Source organism: Eumetopias jubatus, unplaced genomic scaffold (genome assembly GCF_037043125.1).
Source record: "Eumetopias jubatus isolate StellerSeaLion01/CBP00866 unplaced genomic scaffold, mEumJub1_p1.0 scaffold_12, whole genome shotgun sequence".
Classification (NCBI taxonomy): Eukaryota; Metazoa; Chordata; class Mammalia; order Carnivora; family Otariidae; genus Eumetopias; species Eumetopias jubatus.
In genome coordinates this window covers 43,520,923-43,545,727 of record NW_028274818.1, presented here as the reverse complement: position 1 = coordinate 43,545,727, position 24,805 = coordinate 43,520,923, and the positions used below count along the sequence as shown (strand labels likewise).

Genomic DNA, 24,805 nt, shown 5'->3' with positions numbered 1-24,805 from the left:
TCACTCATATGTAGAACAGATGAACATAGGGGAAGGGAAGGAAAAATAAGATAAAAATAGAGATGGAGGCAAACCATAGGGAACAAACTGAGCCATTAAAGAGGGAGTCTGCTCAGGGTTGCTGGAGGGAAAGGGGTGGGGGTAGGGTAACTGGGTGATGGGCATTAAGGAGGGCACTTGATATAATGCGCACTGGGTGTTGTATGTAACTGATGAATCACTAAATTCTACCCCTGAAACTAATAATACACTATATGTTAACTAAATTGAATTAAAAAAAAAAAGTCCACCTAGCCAATTTGTAAAATTCTTAACTTGCTCTAAATAATGCCTGGCTTTTCCTTATTTTTTGAGCCTGGTGATTTCTCTACTTATTCATATATGCCTCACTTATGTGAGCAACACACCGTTATTTATCACAAAGGCTTTACCTTTAAACATCCTCACAAGTAATATTTAAAAAGTAATTACTTAGTAATCTTTTGCTCTTTTGGGGAAGCAGGATGATTGGGGCCATTGTTAAATGAGAATTTAATATTTTCCACTTGGTGAGAAGCATTTTTTAGGCTTACAAGATAGGAAAGTTGGATCTTAATAATTTAAGAATTTTAGCACTTAATATTTGTGACAGTAAATGAAAGCTTCAGTTGTATTTGCTAGTTTTAAATCAAAGAAGATTAACACTGGAGAGGAACTTTGCTCTCACTGCCTCTCAAAGCGTGGTCTGTGGAAGAGCATCTGGGGAGTCTGTAAGAAACGCAGAGCAGACTCCCTCTTTAATGGCTCATGGTATTGTAGCATTGCCCTCCCTGCCCCCACACAGTCCTAACCAGTCAAAATCTGCATTGTAACAAGATCCCCTTGTGATCTGCATGCACGCGGCAGTTTGAAAAGCAAAGACCTTATAAGGATCTGACGCTTAAAGCAATAAGGGCTCTTTTCCTTAGTCACATTGATTTTAAAATCTAGAAACTGACACATACACATCATATAAAATGACCTGTTCTCAGTCAAAATGCAGGTGAGGATGATGGGGGATGGATAGCAGGAGGAGAAGAATGAAGGGGAGTAAATCGGAGGGGAAGACGAACCATGAGAGACGATGGACTCTGAAAAACAAACTGAGGGTTCTAGAGGGGAGGGGGTGGGGGGATGGGTTAGCCTGGTGATGGGTATTAAGGAGGGCACATACCACATGGAGCACTGGGTGTTATGCACAAACAATGAATCACGGAACACTACATCAAAAACGAACGATGTGTTGTGATTAACATAACAAAAATTTAAAAGAGGGGAAAAAAAAAAGTGAAAAGCCAAAGGAAAACTATGGCTGTGGCTATAGTGGGTGTTAAATGTCGCAGAAGCCATGGTTAGTTACATCGCCAAGGACAAAAAGTACTAGTTGGCTTCCATTTATATTTTTGTCAATGGGGGCCAGAGAATCCTAGTTTAATCTCAACCTATTAACATGCTTTTCATTTCTACTTACTGTATTCCTTAGCAAAAAAAACAAAACAAAAAATCGGATGCATATAGAAAACAAAGGCATCAAAGGGTAGTTGTCAAAGATAACAGGGACACGAGAGATAAAAGCAAAGAATGCACAGGTGATCACTGTCCCCAACATGCAAATGACATCTGAGCCAGCCACTTGGGAAGAGTGTGTTTTAAAGCAGTTATAAAAGCCCCCAGGGGGAGCAGATTCCCTCTTTAATGGCTCATGGTATTGTAACATTGCCCCCCCCCCCCCCCCCCCCCCGCCCCACTTGCTCAAATGCCAAATCCTGGCCTCTGTCTTGCTGAGCAGGGAGGATTCCTGAATGCACAACAGGAACAAACTTAGGTTGTTCTCACCTAAAAGGAGGATGGGCAAGTTATCCGCCTAGACAATCTATCTCAACACCCTCATTTAGGTCAGCTTGACCTGCTCAACTTGAAATGTCTAAGCCTCAGACATTCCTGACCATTTGAACCTGCTCCTGGCTGCTTCCATCAAGCCCTTCACCACTTGGGATAAGTGACGAGATGCAGGACAATTAGCAGTGGTTTTGTTTGCAGGATAAAAACCCAGATTTTGACCTATGATGTCCATCTACCAATGCAAGCAACCAGGAAACAGCTCCCAATCACACTTCCAAATCACAGATTGGAAACAGAAAATAAACCTAGTGGGCAACAGCCTGTGTTGGAATCACAGATTCAAACACAGCGGCTCCCGGACACTTTCACTAAAGTCTTGACACCTCCCCAATCCCATCCCAGCCCCGTACTCAAGATCACCTAGGGTAGGCCTGGCTTTTTCACTGAGGGGGAGCTTGGAGAGCTCTGGATGGTCAGGGCTGGTAGGTACAGTACTCCCTCTGATGTGTGTTCTTTTGGTTTAATCTAATGCTTCATCATTTGGAAAGGGAAGCTAGAGAGCTTGTTTCCATTTTCAGAAGTACTTAAGGAGAGAAACTGTTTCTGTTGGGGGATGTATGTGTATATCCCCAAAGTGGACTCTAAACTCAGCAGGGACCCACACGGCCAGTCCACTGCATGTGCTCAGCACTCTACCTGGCTCCAATGAAACACTCAATCATTACTGCTGTTACTATTCCTCATGATGAAACCCAGAAATACCTCACACCCCCATCAAAGTTCACATCTCTATTACCACGAGGATCATTTTGTAAATTGTTTATGCCCACCCTCCAGGCTAGAGCAAGGACTTCCTGAAGGCAGGCACTGTGCCTTTTATCCCTGACAACCCCTTGTCTGCACCTGGCATAGTGCAGAAGCTCAGTGAGGAGGAAACCCCCATGATCTCTGCCTTCAGAGCAGCCTATCCCCACACCTGCAGGATACGTGTAAACTTCACTATTAACTAGGAAAGGAGATGGCATAGTATACAAATAACTAGAATATTAAGGAATGTACGTTGAGGGCTATGACTGAGTTAGAAAGTGTACAGGCGTTCAGAAGAGGGAATCACTCCAATTAAGGAGGCTGGGAAAGGAGGCTTCATGGAGGAGGTGGGTCTGGAATAAACAGAATGAAACCCTGCACTCCTCCTTCCCTCCCACGTTCTTGAGTTGCTGTCTATCTGGACCTATTCTGGCGCCCTCCACTTTCCAGGGAGTTGGCTGCACCCTTAGGCAGATCGAGGCCAGTATATGAAATCCGCAGTTTCTTCTCCTTCCTCAGTGAACTCCACACTTCACTCTGTGGCTTCCATGGGTAATGCTTCCATCTACACTGACCCCCTACTCCTTTAGACTTTGCTGGAGGACAGCTACAAATTCCCTCGGGTTAGGGGTGATACATTATCTATCCCTTCAAGAAAGCAGTTTGTTGCTTCTTATAAAATGCCCCTAGCCTACAGGAGTGACACTAATGGTAGAATTTCTGGGCAGTGGCAGAGTTACCCCAAAATGTCCTTGGACAGATAGTCTTTTGGAATGACCAAATCCTCTTAGAGAGAGAAAAAGGTTGAAAAGAGATGGCTCCTAATGTGTTTTGACCTTCACAGTGATAAAAATTTTTCTTGTTATGAAAAATGATGGAAAAGCCAGAAGATCTAACAAGGCCAGGCCTACATTTCTGTACAGTACTGAATGGCGGGGAGGAGTTGTGGCTGCCCCCTTTGGAGGCATAGAATCCCCCCAGACCACCTCAGGGATTTCAGGTCTCTGTCTGACTAGAGGTGCAAGCTTGCAGCCCTTGGCATTGTTGTTCAGTGGCTACAGTCACAAGTGAGCCCAGGGAAATTACCCAGAGCTGTTACCCTTGGTGTCACAAAAGTACCCCAACAGCAGGGCCAAGGTAGGAGCAGGATGATAATTCTCTCTGGGGACTTTGCTCCCTTCCCTGTTTCTCCACCGTAATCTACCTCTCTGCGGTATGTGGGTTTATGTTAATTGCTGCAGGCACTGTATCAGGCATCCGGAAGTCACTAGAGATAATGCAAATGGTAAGACTGGAATATTCTCTTCCCCGCTGGATGGCTGTCTGGGGTTCATTGCTCATGCAAGTAAGAGGTGGCACAAACCAGTTCTCTTCCAAAGGTGGGACTGCAATGTCTCTTCCTTTGTGAGCCTCAAGAACACATCCAAGTACTGGCCATCTCAGTGCTGAGTGACCCAGAACCAAATACCATGCTTGCTGAAGTCACTCCCCTACTTAACTCCAATTCACTATCTTAATTTCAGTTCCCATGGGTTCAGATTCTTTGCCTTAGGTCCATGATTTTCTTCCAATTTTTCATACCATAGAAGCTATGTCATTTATTTTTGAAAGTACACATGATATAAAAAGAGGGAAAAACCCACTCATTATCTCCTTGGAGATTATCACTATTATTAGTTTTGATATTTTTCTATTCATACAGTGCAGCGTTTCTTAAATGGATATGGTCATATTGTACAAAGCATTGTGATATTTATCACTTAGCATGCCAAACTGAGTATTTTCCCGCATCTTCAGATATTCTGTTCCTATATGGGCTACACAGCATTTCATTGTATGAATGAACAGAACTTAGCTAATCCTCTAGACCCTTGGACATTTAGTTTACTTCCAAACCATGTAAGAGGAGAGAATGTTTATCCAATTATTTTTGCCACAAATTGAGGCCCTGAGTGGATACCGTTTGAAACAGCATGTAGGCTGTCTCTCTTCTCCTAGGACAGAAGGATAAAGGAATTTTTCGGAGGTGGCTTTTCAGAGAAAAATCTCTATTGCTGTTCATTTCCTCTCCTGGTGTATGACACAAAATGAAAGACTTTCACTGTATCTGAGAATACAGAATCACCAGGGAGGTCTTTTCATAACTGGCACACATGTTAGAAAATCGGATTTTTTTGCCTTTTACATATAACTCTCAGCATTCAAAACCAGATGAAAGTTATGCGTGCTTTTGGCAAAATAACTACTTGGCTACTTTAAAACTCCTTGGGCAGAGAAGTATTCAGGGACCATAACTGCCCTGCCTTGCCAGAAAACATTCTGTTCTGGGAATCTGGGTCATGTAGTCTCCCCACACAGTTAAAAAGACAATACCAAACTCCAACTCCAGCAGTCCAGGCCCCTTCTGACTGGGGTAACCAGCCTGTTTTTACTAGAGGGTATTGTGAAGATTCCCATGGTGAAGTCAAAGGCATTTGAGGGAGAAAATAACTTTTTTTTTTTTTTGACATTTTAGCCAATCTGAAATTTCTTTCTTTCTTACAGATTTTATTTGTGTGTGAGAGAGAGAGAGAGAGAGAGAGCACAAGCAGGGGTAGCGGCAGGCAGAGGGAGAAGCAGGCTCCCCTCTAAGCAGGGAGCCCAAGGCGGGACTCGATCCCAGGATCCTGGGATTCTGACCTGAGCCAAAGGTAGACACTTAACTGACTGAGCCACCTAGGCGTCCATGAAATGGACTTTTTTTTTTTTTAATTTTATTTATTTGACAGAGAGAGACACAGCAAGAGAGGGAACACAAGCAAGGGGAGTGGAAGAGGGAGAAGCAGGCTTCCCACAGAGCAGGGAGCCCGATGCGGGGCTCGATCCTCATGACCTGAGCCAGAGGCAGACGCTTAACGACTGAGCCACCCGGGTGCCCCCATGAAATGGACTTTCTATTTCAACGACTGTACTTGCCCAAGGGAAGAAGTGACTTCTTGAAACAACTAAGGAAAGCAAACGTCTTCTAGTGTGTAGAAAGACAAGAGTTGAGATGGGTAGAGAAGGACCTTTCTCTCTGGCTCCATGGCTAGGTGCAGTGGGTTAACGTTTTAGGATCTTGGTCTCATCAACTGCAGAAACAGAGGTTACAGTTCTCTCTCAGAATTGTTATGAAGATGAATTTGGAATATGTACATTAAAATGCCAGCACAATGACACGTAGTGTTTAGCCAATTAGTGTTAGCTTTTCCTCATGAAATAACAAAATTTACCATTCACTGTGCTAGATGCTGAAGATACAAAGATAAATAAGAAACATGCTCAGTCCTTGTGTATTGTCTGGTACTCGATAAATATCTCTGGAATAAGCTTAAGCAGCTCAAAGCCTGTTGGGAGAGACAGGCACGTAACAAACAGTTATTAGAGCAATTTTCATTAGCAAATACTTCTGATGTAATGTGAAAAGGTGTGCACAGGCTACTGTGGGAGCACAGGGGGAAGAACTCTGTAATTCTTTATAGGAAATGGGAAAGAAGCACCAGAGAATGGCTTTGATGGATGAGTAGAAGTGTTCATGTGGAGTAGAGAGAGGAGAGCATGGTGGTAGAAAAAGGCAGAGGAAAGAGAATGTGTAAAGGCACGGAGGGAAGAAAGAACATGAGGTGTATGGGGCAATAGAAATGTAGCAGGAGAGGTATCCCAGATAGTCTGGGCTTTAACTTTATTTTTTTTATTATTATTATGTTATGTTAATCACCACATATTACATCATTAGTTTTTGATGTAGTGTTCCATGATTCATTGTTTGCATATAACACCCAATGCTCCATGCAGAAAGTTGGGCTTTAACTTTAGATCAGTTCATCTTAGACTTTAGTGTGCTAAAGAATCATCCAGGGACAGTGAAAATGCAGGTTCTGACTTAATGGTATGTAGGAGGGCCTGAGATTCTGCCTTTATAGCAGGTTCCTATGTGATATAGAGCAAACAGTCCATGGACCACATGACGAGTAGTAAGACTTTGACAAAAGGGGATCGGCAGAGAGTCTTAAAGAGGGAAGTCTTTTAGAGAGACTCTAAAGTCTCTTAAAGACTTTAAGAGAAGTCTTAAAGAGGGAAGTCTTAAATCTAAAATTAGATTTATTTATGAGGACGCTCACTGGGCTGCAGTGTGCAGGTTGGACTGGGGTTATAGGTACTTTATACATTCTTCCTGGGATCACTACAATATCCCTCATGACATAACACCAGAGGGCTGCACTCTTTGAATTCAAATGGGACTCGGAGATGATATGGCTGAACACTTTACAGAATATGAAAGAGAACTTTTAACAGATGACAAGACCTTCCCAGGGTCAGACAGCTAATTGGTGGTAAAGCTAGGGGTCAAGAACCCAGATACTCTAACTAAAATCCATTTAACCATGTTCTTCCTGTATACTTCCCCACTTCAGAACAACAACTTATATTCAGAATTGAATCTGGATATTTCTTAGAATTATAAAGAAAAAAGGATGCAGGGGAATAGCTCTTGTTCAGCCATTCTCAATCATGGAGACTGTGGCTTAGTTTATGAGCCAGGTTGGGAAAACTCGCATGATGGCAGGTCACCAGGCAGAATTTGCAGTTATTCGATTCCATGTGACCCTTCTTTCTGTCTCCTGGAAACATAAGTTCACACTCCCCTGTGGGCAAGTAGGCAAATGCCCATCTGCTCTCAGTGGGAGCTCCAATCTTGCTTTGTACCCACAGTAATGTTTGAATGAGAAGGGCAGGTGGTGGGAGATATGGGAGCTAATATAGCTTACATGCCTACTACGTGCTCTGTACTGACATACATTTTAATTTAATTCTTAAGGCCCTTGCAAAAAAATACATTCTTATTTTGATTGCACACATCAGGAAAGTGAAGGTCCTAGACGGGAAAAGGATAAAAAAAAAAAAAAAGAAGAAGAAGAAACAGAGAAATGGAGGAAGCAGGGCCAGAGGTATTGGGGAATGGAGAAGGATCCAGAAAAGCAGAGTCATTTATCTTCATATGTGGGGCTTGGCGATCCCGGAAAACAGCAGAATAGGGAGGAAGAACACACCAAAACTCTGAGTCCTAAATGAACAAATAAGACTGTTCAAGGAGTCTCTTCTAGGCTGAGGGATCTGATTAAAAAGGTTAAAGCAGCATCAACCAGATGTAGTGTTGTGAGCCTGCAAATAGGATCCTTCTCAATAACAGGAAGTGAATCCTGCCTGCTCATGCAATCACATGATTTATCTGTTTTATTGGCCCAACAAGTGGCTAACACATCAACAAAGAGTTGACTTCAGTCTTTCTTTGGACTTATGGAAACTGAGAAGCAACAGAAAAAAAAAATTGCTACGAATCACTGAGTAATCTAAATGCTATCTCAGCAAGAATTTGATTTAGACGTAAATGGGATTTTTCATGAAACTTGGAAACTGGAAGTGTTGAACTCCAGTGATCTAAAGCTAAACTGTGATAGGGCCAACTTTGAATGAAAATACTAAGTCTTAAGAAATTTCGCCTATTTTAAAGGGGGGTAGGGTTAAAGTTTACAAATTCAACAACAAAAGACCAAAAAAATAAAAGCCTTTCTTAAAGATCTCTTAAATTCCGCACCTTCCTTTTATCCCTGTCTGGTTCAAATGAACGTACTGACCTAAGTGCATCCTGACCCTGTGCTGAGCACCATTATATGGAATATCTCACTTTAACACCCAGAACTCCACCATGCAGGTTAATTATCATTGTATTTTAAAGAGAAAGAAAGGAGAAGCTTAAAGAAGCCAGAATTCTTTATATAAATAAAGCCAGATGCTTTATTTAAGCTACACTTTGGTTTATCCAAGCACACTTTCCAGTATGCGACTGTTTTGGCACACTGACCACTCTAAGGGGTCAAAAGCATTTAGATCCAGGTGGATAAATTCCCTTTTTGTCCACGGCAATGTCCAGAGAGGGGTTATACACTTGTGGCACATGACCATTAGCTGATAGTACGAGCAAAGGGACTGCCATAACGTTCACCTGGGAGTTAGGGTGCTTGTCTGGGTAAGGAGTTCTCAGCAATCATCTGTTGTTACCTTCCACTCCTGCAGGCCCCCAACATTTAACCCATGTTGAAATGAGACTGTAAACATACTAAGGGGTCCACCTTGCAGCTAACTTCCCCTCTTTAGTCAGGGGAGGACATTTTCATCACATCTATGAATGGCCTGAGGTGGAATCACGCAGCTATCTAGAGACAGGATCTAGAGGGGCCAGGCCAGGGCTTAGAAGCAAACTGTGCTAAAATGAGATTCTCCTCATCCAACTCCACTGGCCTTATTTGGGAAAGCCACGCCTCTGATGAAATCCAAAGAGAATTTATTTTGTGGAGCTGTAGACACTGGGAGAAAGGCAAGATGCCATATCTTACCTTCTCTCTTTCTGCACTGTCTGTGATATAGAGACTCTTCTCTGAGTTGGGATCAGAGACAGTATGGGGGAGGGAGGACTGACAGAAGCGGCCACTTGGCAAGAGTACCACAGAGGCGCAGAATCTAAGTGACTGCTACCATAGAGAACTTCTGTCCATTTTGGTGGAGTGAGAACAGATTCCCCTTAGGTCCCAAATGATAGTTACCCATGCTCAGTCATTGGCGTGATGGTTGCAGCCACGAGACCTTGAAGCTTCTTCTTCGGGGAGGCCATTGAGCTGCTGAAAAAAGTCTACGAAACATAAATGTAATTCCTCTCCTTCTTCAAGGAATGTCCATTAATGATAAAACTCCCAGGCAAAGTCCATTCCCAGTTTAGAATTGTGAAAAATGCTTATAAGTACACAGACACACAGAGCAAACAGAAAGAATGTAACATGGAGAGCTTAATTCTGCAGAGGAGGTGACTGTTTTTAAAGACAGGAAAACGGGGAGAGAGGAAGGGAGCAGTGTTCCAGAAAGCACTATCAGAAAGGCCTCTCACTTTATCTCTACAGGTGATACAGGCAGTCTGAAACCTCAAAGAGCAGGGGTAAACAACAGCAGATCCAAGAAAGAAAATGAATCTAACTCAGGGAGGTCAAATATATAAAAAAATTACTACTCCTTAAACTGTAATATGGTCAGGACATGAGGGACATCCCTTTTTCCATAGCTTCATTCTTTTAAGCAAGAATCTCACCTAAAACCAGCACTTAGAGTTTTAAGGCTTCAGTGTGATCTAATTAACTATCTTCAGATTTCCCTAGCCTTTCATATTCTAATTTCGACCAGTTTTGCTGTTTTCCTACCTCTAGTAAATCATGTAAACTCTATCATGATTGTTTATTTACCTCTCTCCCACTAGACCAAGCTCCCCAGGACAGGGAATATATTTTATTTGCCTTTTTCTGCACTGAAATACCTGCTGGACACCTTTTCTTCAATTAAAAAGTGATGAATATGTGGGTAACTGAGTGAGGTATTCAGATTGTAGCTAGATGATGACTTCCAGAACAGGGAGATCACTGCTCAGAGACTCAACCTGACCCCACTCATTTGGGGCAGAAGGATTCCTCACCATCTGACAAGAGAGTACACCTGTCATGCCAGTGGAAAAAAGTCTAGAGGTTGTGGAAAACAGGCGTGAGAGGCAACAGAGTATCCTATTTAATAGCCTGGATTCCACAGGCCGACTTCAAAGCTCTCCAGCTTTGCCACTTACCAGTTACGGAAGTGTTACTATTTTCTGAGCTCAGGGTGGCTCAGTCGTTAAGCGTCTGCCTTAGGCTCAGTTCATGGTCCCAGGATCCTGGGATCGAGCCCCGCCTCGGGCTCCCTGCTCAGAGGGAAGCCTGCTTCTCCCTCTCCCGCTCCCCCTGCTTGTATTCCCTCTCTCGCTGTGTCTCTGTCAAATAAATAAATAAAATCTTAAAAAAAAAAAGACATAAAAATTCAAAGCCATGAATGCAAAGTCTAACAACTGCAGAAGAAAATAAAAATATAATCAGAGTGTATTTGGTGACAGACAAAAGATGTCTGGCTTAGGGCAAGCACAGTGATATCTATAGGTAACAGAGAAGATGGGGTATATTACAGTTCTGAAGTCACTGGCATATTTAAAAACCCAATGCCCGCTACACTTAAATTTGACCTACATAATGTAATAATTACAAACTATTTCATTTTGTTCGTTCTTTATAACTGTTCATCTCAACTCCCTAAATGGGAGTATAAACTTATGGAGTACATATATCGTATCTTCTACTTTTTTTATATCCCCCAACAATTCTGGCTCTGGTGAGCCCCTGAAGCCAGAAACAGGACAAAACAAGGACAAAGACATGAAAGGGCACAGTATGGCAAAACTTACTGCTTTTGTAGAAAGCCAACTTGACACCTCCCTGACAAACAGATATCTCCCTCGCAAAACTTGCTCCTGAAATTAAGCCCAAATCCTTCAAGTAGCTTTGCTCTGCACTAAAGGGCAGGCAATAAAGGGGAACCTTGCCTGATATACGGGATTCTAGGATTTCTCTGACTTTTCCTAGTTTGAAGAGGAGACAAAATCCTGTGGGAGGTTTTGAGAGATAAATGGGGGTCCATTGGGAAAACACAGGGCCAGGGCACAGACCCTGTCTGTCCCAGAGGAATGTCTGTACATTAACTGAGATGGATGCTATGCTTGCTGCATATCTTCACCTGGCACTCCTGCAAGTATCTGAACTCAAGATACCTGCCAACATGTCCCCCAAGATTTCTTCCTTTGTTCTTTATAGTAGAGGGGTTGGAGCACTAGCTCTGGAGTCAGACATCACGGGTCTGGATCCTGGCATCACCACTTAGCAACGGGGCGGCCCTGGAACTGTTAATCACCTTCTCTGTGAGTCTGTTTTCACTCCTGTAAATAATAGCAGTCATATTTCATAGGTTGTGGAGAGTAAAATGAATTATCATAGAATGATTAACAAGAGTGCCAGACACATAGTAAGTACAAGTGTGAAGTCTTGTCAGATAGCTACAGGGCGTTAGCCAGTATTATTATTTTTACCAGCACCTTCTTTCCTGTCATTTCATCTTCACTGGTATTGCTTTTCTGACCCTCAGTACTCTGGTCCATTCAGGGACTAAGTCATTTCAATGCTCTTATCTTCCTTCCCTGCAATCCTTCCCTCCCTGCTTACTGCCCCTCTCAGAACTTACCCTTTGTTACCTCTTATCTAGACCAATGGACACAACCTCAGGTCCAAGGAGCCCAAACGGGCTCAAGAAGGTGCAAATGATAAGACTCTCAACAGCTAGGTTCAGCACTAAAAGTCTCCTAATTCAAACCCTACCAGGCTGCTCACACTATACTTCTGTATTCTGAGCTGTATTTATTTCATACTTAGGGCAACTACATTGATATTCTTAGGACTGTCAGAAGCTTGGATGGGTAGTTTTATATATGCTGTTGATTGAAAGAAATAATATTAAGTGCATGTAAATGCAATTTGGTTAAAAAAAATTTCAAAAACGTAGAGCCTGTAGGCGTGTGGGGTCAGAGTTGGGAATTATTGCCCTAATCCCCACTCTCCTCCTCGAATCCACATAGGCTGCCAGGTTAATCTCCTGGTAGCACAGACATTTCTGGTCCTCCCTTTGCCCTGCTCAGAAAATGCCAGTAACTTCCCCCTGGCTTCCGTAGGAGAAATACCAAACTCCCTGGTGTAGGTCTCTGTATAGATCTCTTCATTTCATCTCAGCTGATTCCTGGTGCTCGTCTCTACCATGTCCGGCCTGCTTCCTCTCTCCTGAGGCTCTCCCATCTGGAATGACATTATCTCCTACTTCAGCCAAGTTTAAAAATTCACTGAAAAACTAGAGAATTTCCCCTGATCCCCCAAGAGGAAGATAATTTCTTACTCCTCAAAATTCCCTCAACAAACACTTGCTTTTCCTTAAAAATTTTACCTCAGAGTTATTAGGGTAGTTTTGGCTTTTTTCCTACAGTGCAAGCCACCAGGGGGGCAGGAACAGCTTCAAAAAAAATCTATCTGCCGAGCAATACACTAAATGAGCAAAATTTGCTGACTTTGCGAACACTGAAACTCCAGGAAGAGATGGGGCAAAAGGATCACAACAACAGTAACAGATAATGGTTGCTATTTCGTAAAATTTGAATTTTAAATAAACTTGGTAATGTCTAGCTTTGGTATTCTTTATAGCTTGTATCAGAAGCAAATGGTTAGAACGTTCTCCAGCCTAAGGCTTAACGTGAATTTGGAATGTTAACACTGAAACGCTGGGGAGGGGGTATTACTCTTGAAATCTTGTACCTCCGTTCACTGACAACACTTGGTGCAAAGAATTCAAGTTGCCTAAGTCAATCCTCGTAAAAGGACAAAGTTGAAAAAAGTCTGGGGGAGAGGAAGGATGCAGTTCTGGGCATGGTGAATGACTTAAGAAATACACAGAAAAGAAAGAGAAAATGGAGAAACTAAAGAAACAAACACAAAAACAAAACGCAGAAATATAACGAAGTTCCCACAAATAGAAGGCGTTGGATCAAATGCTACCGCTAAAGTCTGTTTCGCTCCACGGCTGCCTCGGGTCACTTTGAGGAAAGGAGCCTTAGAGAAAGCTACGCGATCCTGAAAGCATCCCGGGGAGTGGTTCCTCCGCCCGCGGCGGTGCGGCCGTTCGCTCCAGGCGGAAGGGTGTCGCGTTCACACTTCCTGTTGCCCCACGGTCCCAGCTTATCTGCCCTCCCCTCTCCTCCGGGCCGCCTCCGGCCCCCTCCCCGCCACCCTCTGCCCCCTTCCGCTGGTGGGCTGGGGGTCTTCGCCTGTCCGTCCGCCCCGCGGGAGCCGCGCTCACCGGACGCGCCCGGGTCCTCCTCGCTCGCCACGGCAGCCGCCGCCGCCGCTCCCTGCACCGCCGCGCGCCGCCCCGCGCGCCCGCCGCGGCCTTTGCTGCCTGGGCTACCGCGCGGCCCCGCACCACGCGCCTCCACTCCCGGGCCCGGAAAGGCGGGGCCCGCGCCTGTACCCGCGGCGCGCGCAGAGGCGCGCCCCCGAGACGCTGCGCACGCGTGCAGTTTCCCCCAACTCGGCGTTACCTGGGCGGTGTGGGTGAGGCGCCGGGACTGCGAGCACCTGAGCTTGCGCCTCGGGACCCCGTCGCGCGGGCGGCGGTGCGCCTGGATTCCTCCGGGCAAGCCTCATCTCTTCCTCTTCGGCTCAGCCAGTCCTTCCGCTTGCTGACGCCTCCTGGGCTCTCTTTCTTAATAACTTCTGTCCAGGGCCCTGCAGCAACAGGTTATTTCGTGGTTGTGGGCTTTGAAATGTCTGCTCTTTCAGAAGCTTGCTGAGAACACCGCCTGCCAGGAGATGACGAACTTTAAAAGCGGATTAGTTACTTAAGTGGCAGCTTTCCTGCGTATTCTGGAGAACAGTTGAGTTTTGAAAGGGAGAAATAATTTTAAACAAAGTATCTACTTGCAGAAATGTCAAGAGTTTATTTTCTAATATCACGTACTGTGCTAATAAATCAGAAACACAGCCATAAACAAGTCCTCAGCTCCCTCTTGCTGAGGTGAATTAACCTCAATTTTCCATAAAAGGCAGTGGCCGGTGCTTATTTCATTTAGAGAAAATAAATTTCCCAAAGGGCTTTCTAGTTTGCACCGTGCTTTTAAATCCATTGTAGAAGTTCTTTCATTGCACACAGCTCCAGAAACTAATTCATTAATCAATTCATAGAACAATCCTTTGTGATGGGTACTATTTTTTAAGTTCATATTTTACAGTTGAGGAAGCACCATCTCATTCAGAGACGTAGAGTTTAAGTGATTTGCCAAAGGCTATCAGGCTGTGGGTAGTTGAGCAGTGATTTGGATTCAAGTAGTCTGGAAGATGATACTCTTAATCACCACTCTATGTTATCCGGCAAAAAAAGAAAGGGAAAATCCTAGGTTTGTCTTGTAATGTTGACAAGAATATTATATCCTAATGGGACAATGTTAGTAATTTTTTTTCAAAGTCACACATTAAATATTTCAGTACCCAAACGGTATAGGACATTAGGTTTAAGATTGTCAACCAATAAACCAATATGCTAAATGGATAAACTACTGTTTAAATAAGTATGGTAGTACAAAGCAATGCCTTCTAGTAATGTGTTAGGGTTTGCTAAGAAACACATGCTACATTGGGATTTGATGTGCAGGAAATACACTGGGGGAGGGACCCAGAGAAGGCAGGGATTGTCATTCAGGGCTGACACCTGTGGAAGAAGCTATGGAAAGAGGGTGGGGAAGGAAGGGTCTCACTGGCATGGGGGAGGGGCACATCATAGCCTCACCCCTTAAGACACTCAGCTTCTCCAAAGAATTGTGGGGAAGACATTTATCTTTAAAAAATACGTATGCCTGTGCAAAAATATGAAACACTGAGGGAGGGGAAGACCTTAATCTGGGGAGAGGGGTGAGTGTGTGGGTAGGCATGTATGTGTGTGTATGATGAAGCAGGACAGTGTTTCTGAAAAGTCTTCCTGGGGGAGGTGACACCTGAGCTGTCTTAGACAAGGAGTAGGCCTTAGGAGAAAGAAGAGGCAGCAAAAGGCTCACTGCTGGCCGGAAGTCCTCTAACACTTGTCTGCTAAGTGGCATGGGCTCTGTGACCTTTCTTCTATTGTTATACAGTATCATTACTTTTCATGCTCTTATTTCTTGTCCTGCAACTCCACTGTGAGGTGCTCAAGGCAGGTGCCATGTCCTCTTCTTTTGTTTTTCCTACAGTGCAGAGCGCAGTCCTGTCCACCTGCAGGCCAAGAGGGTGGGATTTGGAGACATTTACTCCCTTCAACTCTCCTTTGTTTTAAAAAAATATATTGGGGTTCCACATCACATTGTGTTCACAATTCAAGTTTGAAACTCAGTGACGTGGAGGAAAGAGCTTGGGGGATACGGTGCACTGTAATTGATCAGACTGGTCACATGTTCCATCCTTGGAGAGGGCAGTGGAACCCTATCACGGCCTCCGGAACTAATGTGGGAAAAGGGTGGTTCCCCAGAAGGGTTCCCCTCACTTTCTTGTAATGATGTTAAATGCTCTAGTACCAATTTCAGGGTGTGGGGGGTGTTCCCCACACTAAGAATGAAAGGTTCTCTGACACCAGCTGGGTGTCCTACAATTTAACTCAATTCTGATACTATCTACTCAGAGATGGCATCAGATTTCCACAGATTAAGGGTTCAGTCCTACAGGTCTGCTCTCCCCACCCCACCCCCACTTCAGACACCACATCAGACCCAGGCTCTTACCTGTGCTTCTGACCCATTGGCAATAAACCAGACCCCTTCTTTGATTAATTTGCTGTAGCAGCCCACAGAACTCAAAGAAACATTTTACTTACTAGATCACTGGCTTTTATAAAAGGATGTAACTTGGGAATAGCCAGGGGGAAGAAATGCCTAGGGCAAGGGATGGGAAAAGGGCTCATAGTTTCCCTGTTTTCTCTGAGTACGAGTGTATCACTCTCCTAAAATCTCCATGTTCACCAACTAGAAGCCTGTCAAAAGCCCTCCTTTTTGGGTTTTTATGGAGGCTTCATTACATACGCACAATTGATTAAATCACTGGCCATTGGTGATTAATTCAACTTTGGAGAAGGTTGCGAGTAGAACTGAAAATTTCAACCTTCTAATCACATGGTTAGTTCTCCTTGCAACCAGCCCCCATCCTAAGTGCTTTCCCAAAGTCACCTTATTCACATAACAAAAGACATTTATTGCTCTCATCTCTTAGAAATTGCCGAGAGTTTTAGGAGCTCTGTGCGGGAAATGGAAGAAAGCAAAATATACATTTTTTATTATATATTATCTACATTGTGTATTATATATATACAGTTGTCCTTACCAGAAAAGAGGAAATGGATTGTAGACAGCCAGAATACTGCTATATTGAGGAACATTCAGGAAGGAAGGAGAATGTAATTTGGATCTTGAAAGTGTTGCTATCCATTGTGGGCCTGAAAAAGTTGTCCATAGGTGAGCAAGAAGAGTTCTTTGCATTCCTTGTAAAGACATATAACCGAATCATAGGTATGAGAATTACTCCTGGAAATTCTGGTTGTGTGGGCATGTTGGTGGGGCTGGTGGAAAAGCCAAAGTTTATTTTTTGCATCAAAGTCCAGAGATCTTCAGAGCAGGGAGCAGGCCGTGACTAGAAGTGGGACATGATTGCTGGTCCCCAAGACACCTTTTCAGGGTTTTATTTCTGAGGCTGAATGCCAACTAGTAGAGGGACATCTCTTGAGAGAAGAAAAGTCCTGTGCAGAAACTGGGTTTCAGAGAACGCTTTGGGGTCATAGGAAAGGGTAGTTTTGAGAGCAGTCATGCTTAACTGTCTCCTGGCCAGGCCCTTTGGTGAAGGCATATTGGGTTCCAGCTCAAAGGAAAAAATGAACAGAAGATGCGCTTCCATATTTGGCATTCTTAACCCAGGATCTGTGACTCCAGATTTTTATTTTTAATAGCAATAATCTCAATCTTTTAATAATACTAACCTTTATGGAGATACTATTCAATACTATACGATTCACCTATTTTTAGCATATTTCAATATTCTCTGCTGTAATTTCACAGAGTTGCACAACCATCGCTGTAGTCAATTTTAGAGCAATTTCATGATCCCCCAACAATCCATACAGTTAGCAGTCACTCCCCATTCTCTTCCTCCTCCTGGCCCCTGGCTCTAAGCAACTGTTAAGCTTTCTGTTTTTATAGATTTGCCTGTTCTGGACATTTCATATAAATGGAATCAGACATCATGTAGTCCTTTGTGTCTGGCTTCTTTCCCTTAGTGTAATGTTTTCAAAGTTCATCCATCTTGCAGCAGGAATCAGTACTTCGTCCCTTTTTATGGCCAAATAATATTCCATTGTATGGGTATACCACATTTTATTCATCGGTTGAGGGACATTTGAATTCTTTCTGTTTTTTGGCTATTATGGATAATGCTACTATTGTGATGGCAGATTTTAGACCTCCTGGAATATTGTGGTATCTTTTTTCCAGTGGAGTTAGTGTATGGCATTTTGGCCTCTGTTTAGTTTTTCTGAAGCCCCAAGTCCTTGTCACGATCAGGACTCTCACCTGTGCCCAAGCTGCTCTTCTGCAGGCTGACTGCTACTCACTCATCCTTCAGATCTTGGCTCAAATGTAACCCTCCTGAGAAGTTAACTGGTGCAGACCCTCCTCATAGCACCCAGTGCTTTTCCTTCCATCACAACTCATTAGTGTGTTTAATGCTCCCCATTAGTTGGTTAAGTTTCATGAGGACAGTGAACTGTTCTCTTCCTTGGGACACATATAGTGCCTGCTACATGGTAGGCACTCAATAAGTAGTTGAAATAGTACACAATGCAGAATGAATCTTGATAAGTGAGAGCAGTATCCTAGCTCTGTTGCCTGAACATAAACTTTTGAATTGATGGGAGGAGGCTACCTCTTGTTGACTGGTGTTTATACAAGAGTCAGGCGCCCTGTGGCCAAGAGGGATGGTGTCAACACAGAGAATGAGAACTAGGGAGCACCGAGGATAAAGAGGCCTGCAGTACCTCTCTGAGAGCAAGAAGGAAGGGATTATTGACTGCATTAAATCTGGGGTATGTTGCCTTGTTGTTGACTTTGGGTCCCTTTTTCTGGATTGTATCTATGGTCTGACATGCCAATGGGATCCCCACATTGATTTATCACCCCATAATAATTGGAAAACACTGAAAATTTGGGCCTAGTTTAATGATTGGCAAGGGAGAATTATGAGGGTGCCATCGTTTGAAAACCGAAAAGGAAGTTAATATTGATTTTGCTTGGCAGGTCTTCTTTGACAATATTAAAATAATTACAGAGGCAGAACTTCCTTTTGAAGGATGTTCAGCTTGTATTAGGTATTGCCTAGAGGAACATTAGGCTGTTAGAAGGCACACAAATGAGTCTTTTTTTTTTTTTAAGCAGACATGACTGTCCTAAATTGTGTATTAGGTAAGAATTTTACAAACATTACTTATATTAGCGGTAACGGTGGAGCTGGAGAGTATTACGTCTTCTCCATGACACATGGCGAGAACCACCAATAGTGTGGTGGAACTTGTGACCCTTTCCAAGGCCACGGCTCCTGCAGCCTGCAGATGTCAGCCCTTGCATCTCCCTGTGCTTGTGGACTGGTCTGGTGATCCCCTGGGTGTCAGGATTTCTTCTGATAGCTTTATGGAATGGATCAATGAGGATAACCTCAGAGAATTTGTATGTGGAATCTTCACCAACCCAGGAAGAATTCAAGACTCTCAGAGCCCCACAGTGGCGTCCAGCTCACTCCTCTGCAACAGACTGAAGGCTTCCGGCAAACTTGAGCTGGTTAACACCATGATGGACAGACTTGCCGTAGGTAGCACCCTAAGGAGCTGGGCATTTGTGGCCACCACGACGCGCGCGAATCCAATATATGACATAACCTTGCTTGGCCTCGTACCCCAGCCTGCGCGCTTTATTGGGCCGGGTTGGGCGGGGGGCCCTGTGGAGCACAGAGAGCTGGCGGTACTCCCAGCAGCACACCCTGAGAAGCGCATTTCATCGGACTGCTTCTTCCTCCATAGCTCCTGGAAGTACTTGTAAGTGCCCACCTTGGCCTACCTTTGAGCTGATGGCTGCCGCTGGACAGAAAGGAAAGAGCCTTTCTCCCAAGTGAGTCTGTTTTACTTGCGACAGCACTCTATAGGCTTCCCCAGGGATCTCAAAGAGAAATAAACATGGCTTCCAAGAGCACGCCAGAGCTCAGAAGCTGGTCATATTATGAATTAGGTGAAAACTCACCACTAGGTGACAGTCTGTCAGCAGAAATTGCTTTCTCGTTTAATGACTTTCCCCAACTGAAAGTTTCTGGGAATATCAGTAAAAATAAAAATATTAGGTAATCTTTTTCTGACCCCATTTCCCTAGCCTCCTTTTCCCAAAAATCTATGGAGCGGACATCTTCAATTTTAAACATGCTTCTGTAATCTCTGTCTCAATATGAAAATAATGAAAAAATGATGTATGGAAAATCACACAGAAATCAGACATAGAAAATTCAGTCCCTCAGAAACTAGTTCTTTGGGTTTTGAAGATAAATATGGCTATGAAAAAAGTACACTCAGTGGTCTTGACTTTTTGATATGTAGAGGATGCTTAAAAAAATCTAGTTCAAGTTTAGTTTATAGGTATTTTCTCCCTCATGAATATAACTCTGTGCTTCCTTTCAGCATTTGACGTGAAGATGGAGCTCTCTGGAGAAATATATTTTAGCTCATTTATGAAGAACTTTCATTTTATGTCTTTTTTGAGTGAAGGGAAAACTCCCTGGAACACGTTCAGTGAGGTAAGCGCAACTTGAGATTTCCTTTGCTTCCACCCAAGGCTGCTTCAGTTCTGGGTAATAGCTGAACTCAAGCACTAACAGTCTGGGCTCAGGGAAGTTTGGGCCCCTCCTGTCAGTTGGTAGCAGGGGACAGGAGCTCAGATGGCTTCTGGGGGGTTTGGGGGTAAATTTTGTTGGTCCTGCCCCTCCTCATACCCACCGCCCAAGCCATCTGGGCGCTACTGTCTTGGACTAGCAGACTCAGCTTCCCATGTTATTCCTACTGCCCCCATCAACCATGTTCTTCTGGTCCTCCCCCAAAGTTCTCATAAGTTTTTCTAAAGTTTGTTATTCCTGTGCTCTGTTTCTCAGGTTAGGTATCTTAGTTACAGCTAAATTATGTCAACTCTGAAAGAAATGCCTACAATCTATATTTGGCCGTACATTTAAAGGTGGGCCAACTAGGTTAAAAAAAAAAAAGAAAGAAAAGCAAAGTACAGAACAGTATTTATTCAATTCTTCCATTTGTATTAAAAGAAAAAAAAAGGTGTGTGTCGAGAGGCACCTGTATCTGTAGGTATGTTATTTAGGAGGATAACAGTGATATTCAAATATTTACCAACTGGGTCAGTGCTGGGGAAAGGGATGGCTGCTGGCTTTAGCTCTGAAAGCATGCTGCAGATCCTCAAGTATCCAAGCTGCAACTCTTTAATGGCTGATTGAAATTCTGGGGGGCAGCACTCAGGGGGCTTCAAGCAGCAGCTGTTTACCAATCTAGAGAATCTGTAAACAGTTGAACAACTTGCGCTTATCCTCAGCCATTTCTCTTGGGAGGGGAGAGGATCGAGGTTGGAGAGACTTCTTTTTCAGTGTGCCCTTTAGTACTGTTTACAGTGTTTGGTGGTGGTTCTCGTTGTTTGAATTCTATTCAATCATGGACTCGGAGATCGAATTTAATTTTGTTTGGCTCAGGGGATAAGTCATATTTTTAGAATGTGGATCTGGACATTTCTGTCTAGTCATCTGACTCCAGTCTGCCTACAGACTCAGGGCTGCTCTCTTTAGTGCCATCATGCAGGAAGCTCCCCCACCCAGAGCTTTGCTTACACCCCTCTGCTCCCCTGGCTGACCCCCTTACACCAGCACTCAGTCCCCACCCCTGGTCCTCAGCGTTGCTGTCTGAATCTTCTTTTGTTACTTATCCCGCACCTCTTGTCTCTCCACCTTACCAGACTTCAGTCCCATTACTAACTAGCATAGACATTGCTCTGCTTATTCTCAAGACCAGAAAATAAGTGTTTTTTTTGTGTGTTCACATGACTCTTGTGTGTGGAGAACCTGCGTTTCCCTGTCTTTTACCTGAGCATCAGCCCGCATGGTCATGGTTATTGTAATCATGGTAATAACTCACATTGCATTGGTTTGTGCCTCCGCCTGCCTCATGCAGAACCACCCCTGCCTCCATGTTTCCCCCACCCGGGGTTGGTCTGAGGGGCAGGGTGATAACTTGCTGTGGGTCCCCTTCCATCCTTTGCTGTTCTGCTTTGAGCTCCTTGTTGGTGTCCCCTGCTGTGAAGCCACTGGGGGGCAGTGTCTCCTCTCAGCCACAGCCACAGCCACTCAGCCAAGGTTGCTCTCTCCTGGTGCCTAAAGGTGTGGAGAGAAGTCCTTTCTCTTCTGCCTTGCCACATTCTGTCACCCAAGCCCCAGAGCAGCATGACGTGTATTCAGTGTCTCCCTGAGCCCCCTCCCTCCCCGTCTGAAGGGTCTGCCTGCACAGGGCTCAGGTATGAGCCTACAGAGCCAAGGCAGGGAACCAAAGTTGGAGACAAGGCCTTTTTTTCCTTTCCACCCCAAGGCTTCCCTTCCTGTCCTCCTTTCTTCCACCCAAGGCTGCCACAAAACCGTCTTTAAGCAGTGGCTTCCTTGAGTCTAAGCAACTTCTAACCAGGTCAACTGTTCCCTTAGATTTATTAAACAAATTTGATCCTTTGTGGTGGGCTGGCCACACATGTTCTATGCACACTTATCTCACTGCATGGTAATTATCTGTTGGCAAGTCTGTTTCCCCGTTTGACTGCTGGCTCCTCAAGTATGAGCTCCTATCTGTGTGGTTTTCATCTTTGTATGGCCAGCACCCCATTCCTGCCTGTCACGTGGCAGACCTTGGTAAATATCCCTTGAAGAATAATCAAACACAGTCATTTTGCAAAGATATGCAAAAGAAAACCTCTCATCTTTACCAGAGGGACATCCAGGCAACACACACACAGGGAGGGGAGCTGTTCTTTTTTTTTTTTTTTTTTTTAAGATTTTATTTATTTATTTATTTGAGAGAGAGAGAGAGAAAGAGAGAGAAATAGCATGAGAGGGGAGAGGGTCAGAGGGAGAAGCAGGCTCCCCGCTGAGCCAGGAACCCGATGTGGGACTCCATCCCAGGACCCTGGGATCATGACCTGAGCCGAAGGCGGTTGCTTGACCAACTGAGCCACCCAGGTGCCCGGGTGGGGAGCTGTTCTTAAAGGGGCATCTCCTACCCTACAAAATATCCATCCAACGCTCTCTGGGCTCCTTGGGTCCTCAGGGGAGCGCAGCACTTCTGGGAGAGGCTTGCATTGGTCTTGTTTTGAGAGAGTAGCATGTTGAACAACTGTTTGACTGGTTACATCGTATTGTGCACCTGCCAATTGAAAAAACAAGGACAAAAACATGACAGGGTACAGTATGGCAAAACATATTGATCAGAAAGGGGAAAGGCAGATGACATACAGGGACAGAACATTTTATATGTATCATCCCAAATTCAGAGAAATGTGGTTAACTCAGTGCTCCAGTCACCTAAATGTTCACAGTGGAGGTAAAAGTGACAGACTGAGGCATGGATCTGCTAATGCTGGATATTGGGTGTTTCCTCTCTTATTATTTACTAGAAGTAAGTCTGATGTCATGTGATAGACCACTAAGTGTAAATGACTCTTCGACCAAGAAAAATAAAGAAATTGTGTAACTACCTGACTTTATTCTCTGAGAAGCAAATCCATGAATCACAGGCAGGGCAGACACTCTTCAACTAGCGTGTGAGACTAACAGAGGTACTAATTATGTTTATTGTAATAATAACAATATTAAACACTTACCTCAAGGAATGGCATTTGTAGAAATTAGAAAAAATAAGAATATTCCAACAGGTTTCTGGATACTCAGTGGCAGTATCACAAATAATCACAGTCATTGGAATCATTTTCAGAGATGAGGAACAAGGGTTTAATTTTAAAGAGAGGTGTTAAACAATGTGTGGATGGTCACCCAGGTGGTAAGAAGTCTCTCTCATTCTAAAGCATGACCTCTTTCTCTGCAGAGCAGTGCTTTGCTCGTTGGAGAATGTGACAGTGAAAAACATGTGATTCTCATCGGTATTGTATGGTCAAATGTTTTGGTTTCCCTGTTCTATGTACCTAGAAAAACTTGGAAACTAAATGACTTGCTAGCTGACAGAGCAGGTGGAACTGAAGGGGAGTGGTGGGAATGACCACAGCACAGAGCCTCTTGCCACTCAGCGCCTTCCCTGTCTCTGTTTGCCATAGCTCCACCTACTTAGAGCCCATCACAAAGTCCATCTACCCCTCTCCCAACTCACCCACCAACAGTGAAGCACTCAGCATTTGTCGAAAGCCCACTTTGTTGTTCCTAGGGCAGGGTTTGGAATGCCAGAGCAGCACCAGACAGCACCCCTTGCCACCCTGGTGCTTGTAATCTAGATGGAGAGACAAGGCAAAAATTCGTGACACAATTACAGAATCTGACAGAATGTAATAAAGTGCTAAATTGTGTGGTACAGACAATTAGAGAACAAGACAGTATATAATAAAGTGCTAATTGTGTGGTACAGACAATAAGTATAATAGGAGTTCAGTGAAGGGATGGATGAGTGTGGGCTGTAGTCTTCAGGGAAGACTTCTCGTCATGTCAGGGCTGCCGTGTTTATCCGGTGCATGATGGGAAACTGAATACGAAATAGAGAATGGATGAACAGCAGAATAACTGTACTGTACTTTGGTATCTCTTCTCAGTCTAGATGAGGGCAGAAAGGGAAAGAGTTCTTTGAGAGGTGGCATTCACCATTTAAAACAAAAATCAAACAGAGAAATACTTATTTTCTCTATTAATTGTGTTACAGAAAATTTCCACAGAAACTTAAAATCATATTTTAAATTGAATGATGTTCTACACTGGACTAGGAGAGTTCTGTGTTTACAGAAATCATGTTGTAAATTCTTTTCGTTAATGAAAAGTACTTTTGCATGACAGATAATCACTTACTAGTTTATGCAAGACTCCTTGAAGCAGGTAAATAGATACTCTTGTATACTAGTGGCAGGACTGATAAACCTTTTGCAAAGTAACTTGGCAGTGGGTACCTCAGACCTTGAAGATGTGCCTGTTCTTCAGTCTACCAGGTTTACTTTGGGAATTTATCCTAACGATGTAATCATGGCTGACTGCAAGAATAACTCTTCAACAAGGATCGTTATCACAGAGTTGAGAGAAACTGGGGACAATCTAAATGCTCCCAAATAGAGGAATAACAAAATAAATGAACATTATTTGTAAAAATGGAAAGTGTAGTCACTACAGTGTTACCATGCAAAACCATTGAATATGATGGGAAATGGTCACAATATATAGATAAGCAAAAAAAGAAAATTCTACAGCTCCTAGAGTATGATTCCATTTTTGTGAAACATGTTTTATGCAGAGAAACATATCTCAATGGTGAAGATATATGTTACTTCCACTTCTTTATGCTT

The 24,805-nt window shown here is 43.7% G+C and overlaps 1 protein-coding gene and 1 pseudogene across 4 annotated transcripts in view; both read right to left on the bottom strand.

The window, feature by feature from the left end:
• Window positions 1-13,842, bottom strand: part of NPL (N-acetylneuraminate pyruvate lyase) — a 36,206-nt gene extending 22,364 nt beyond the window's left edge. The window contains exons 1-2 of one of the 4 annotated variants that reach the window (XM_028121499.2): window positions 13,721-13,842; window positions 9,288-9,362 (exon numbers count right to left, since the gene is read on the bottom strand). In XM_028121499.2, coding sequence (XP_027977300.1) covers window positions 9,288-9,355 — 68 coding nt within the window. In that variant the 5' untranslated portion in view covers window positions 9,356-9,362; window positions 13,721-13,842. Of the gene's footprint in view, window positions 1-9,287; window positions 9,374-13,479; window positions 13,581-13,720 lie in introns of those variants that run through there. The other 3 variants (XM_028121500.2, XM_028121496.2, XM_028121497.2) reach the window with 3 other exon arrangements.
• Window positions 13,843-18,673: 4,831 nt separating this feature from the next.
• Window positions 18,674-21,380, bottom strand: LOC114222848 (large ribosomal subunit protein eL15 pseudogene; annotated as a pseudogene).
• Between the last annotated feature and the right edge of the window lie 3,425 nt (window positions 21,381-24,805).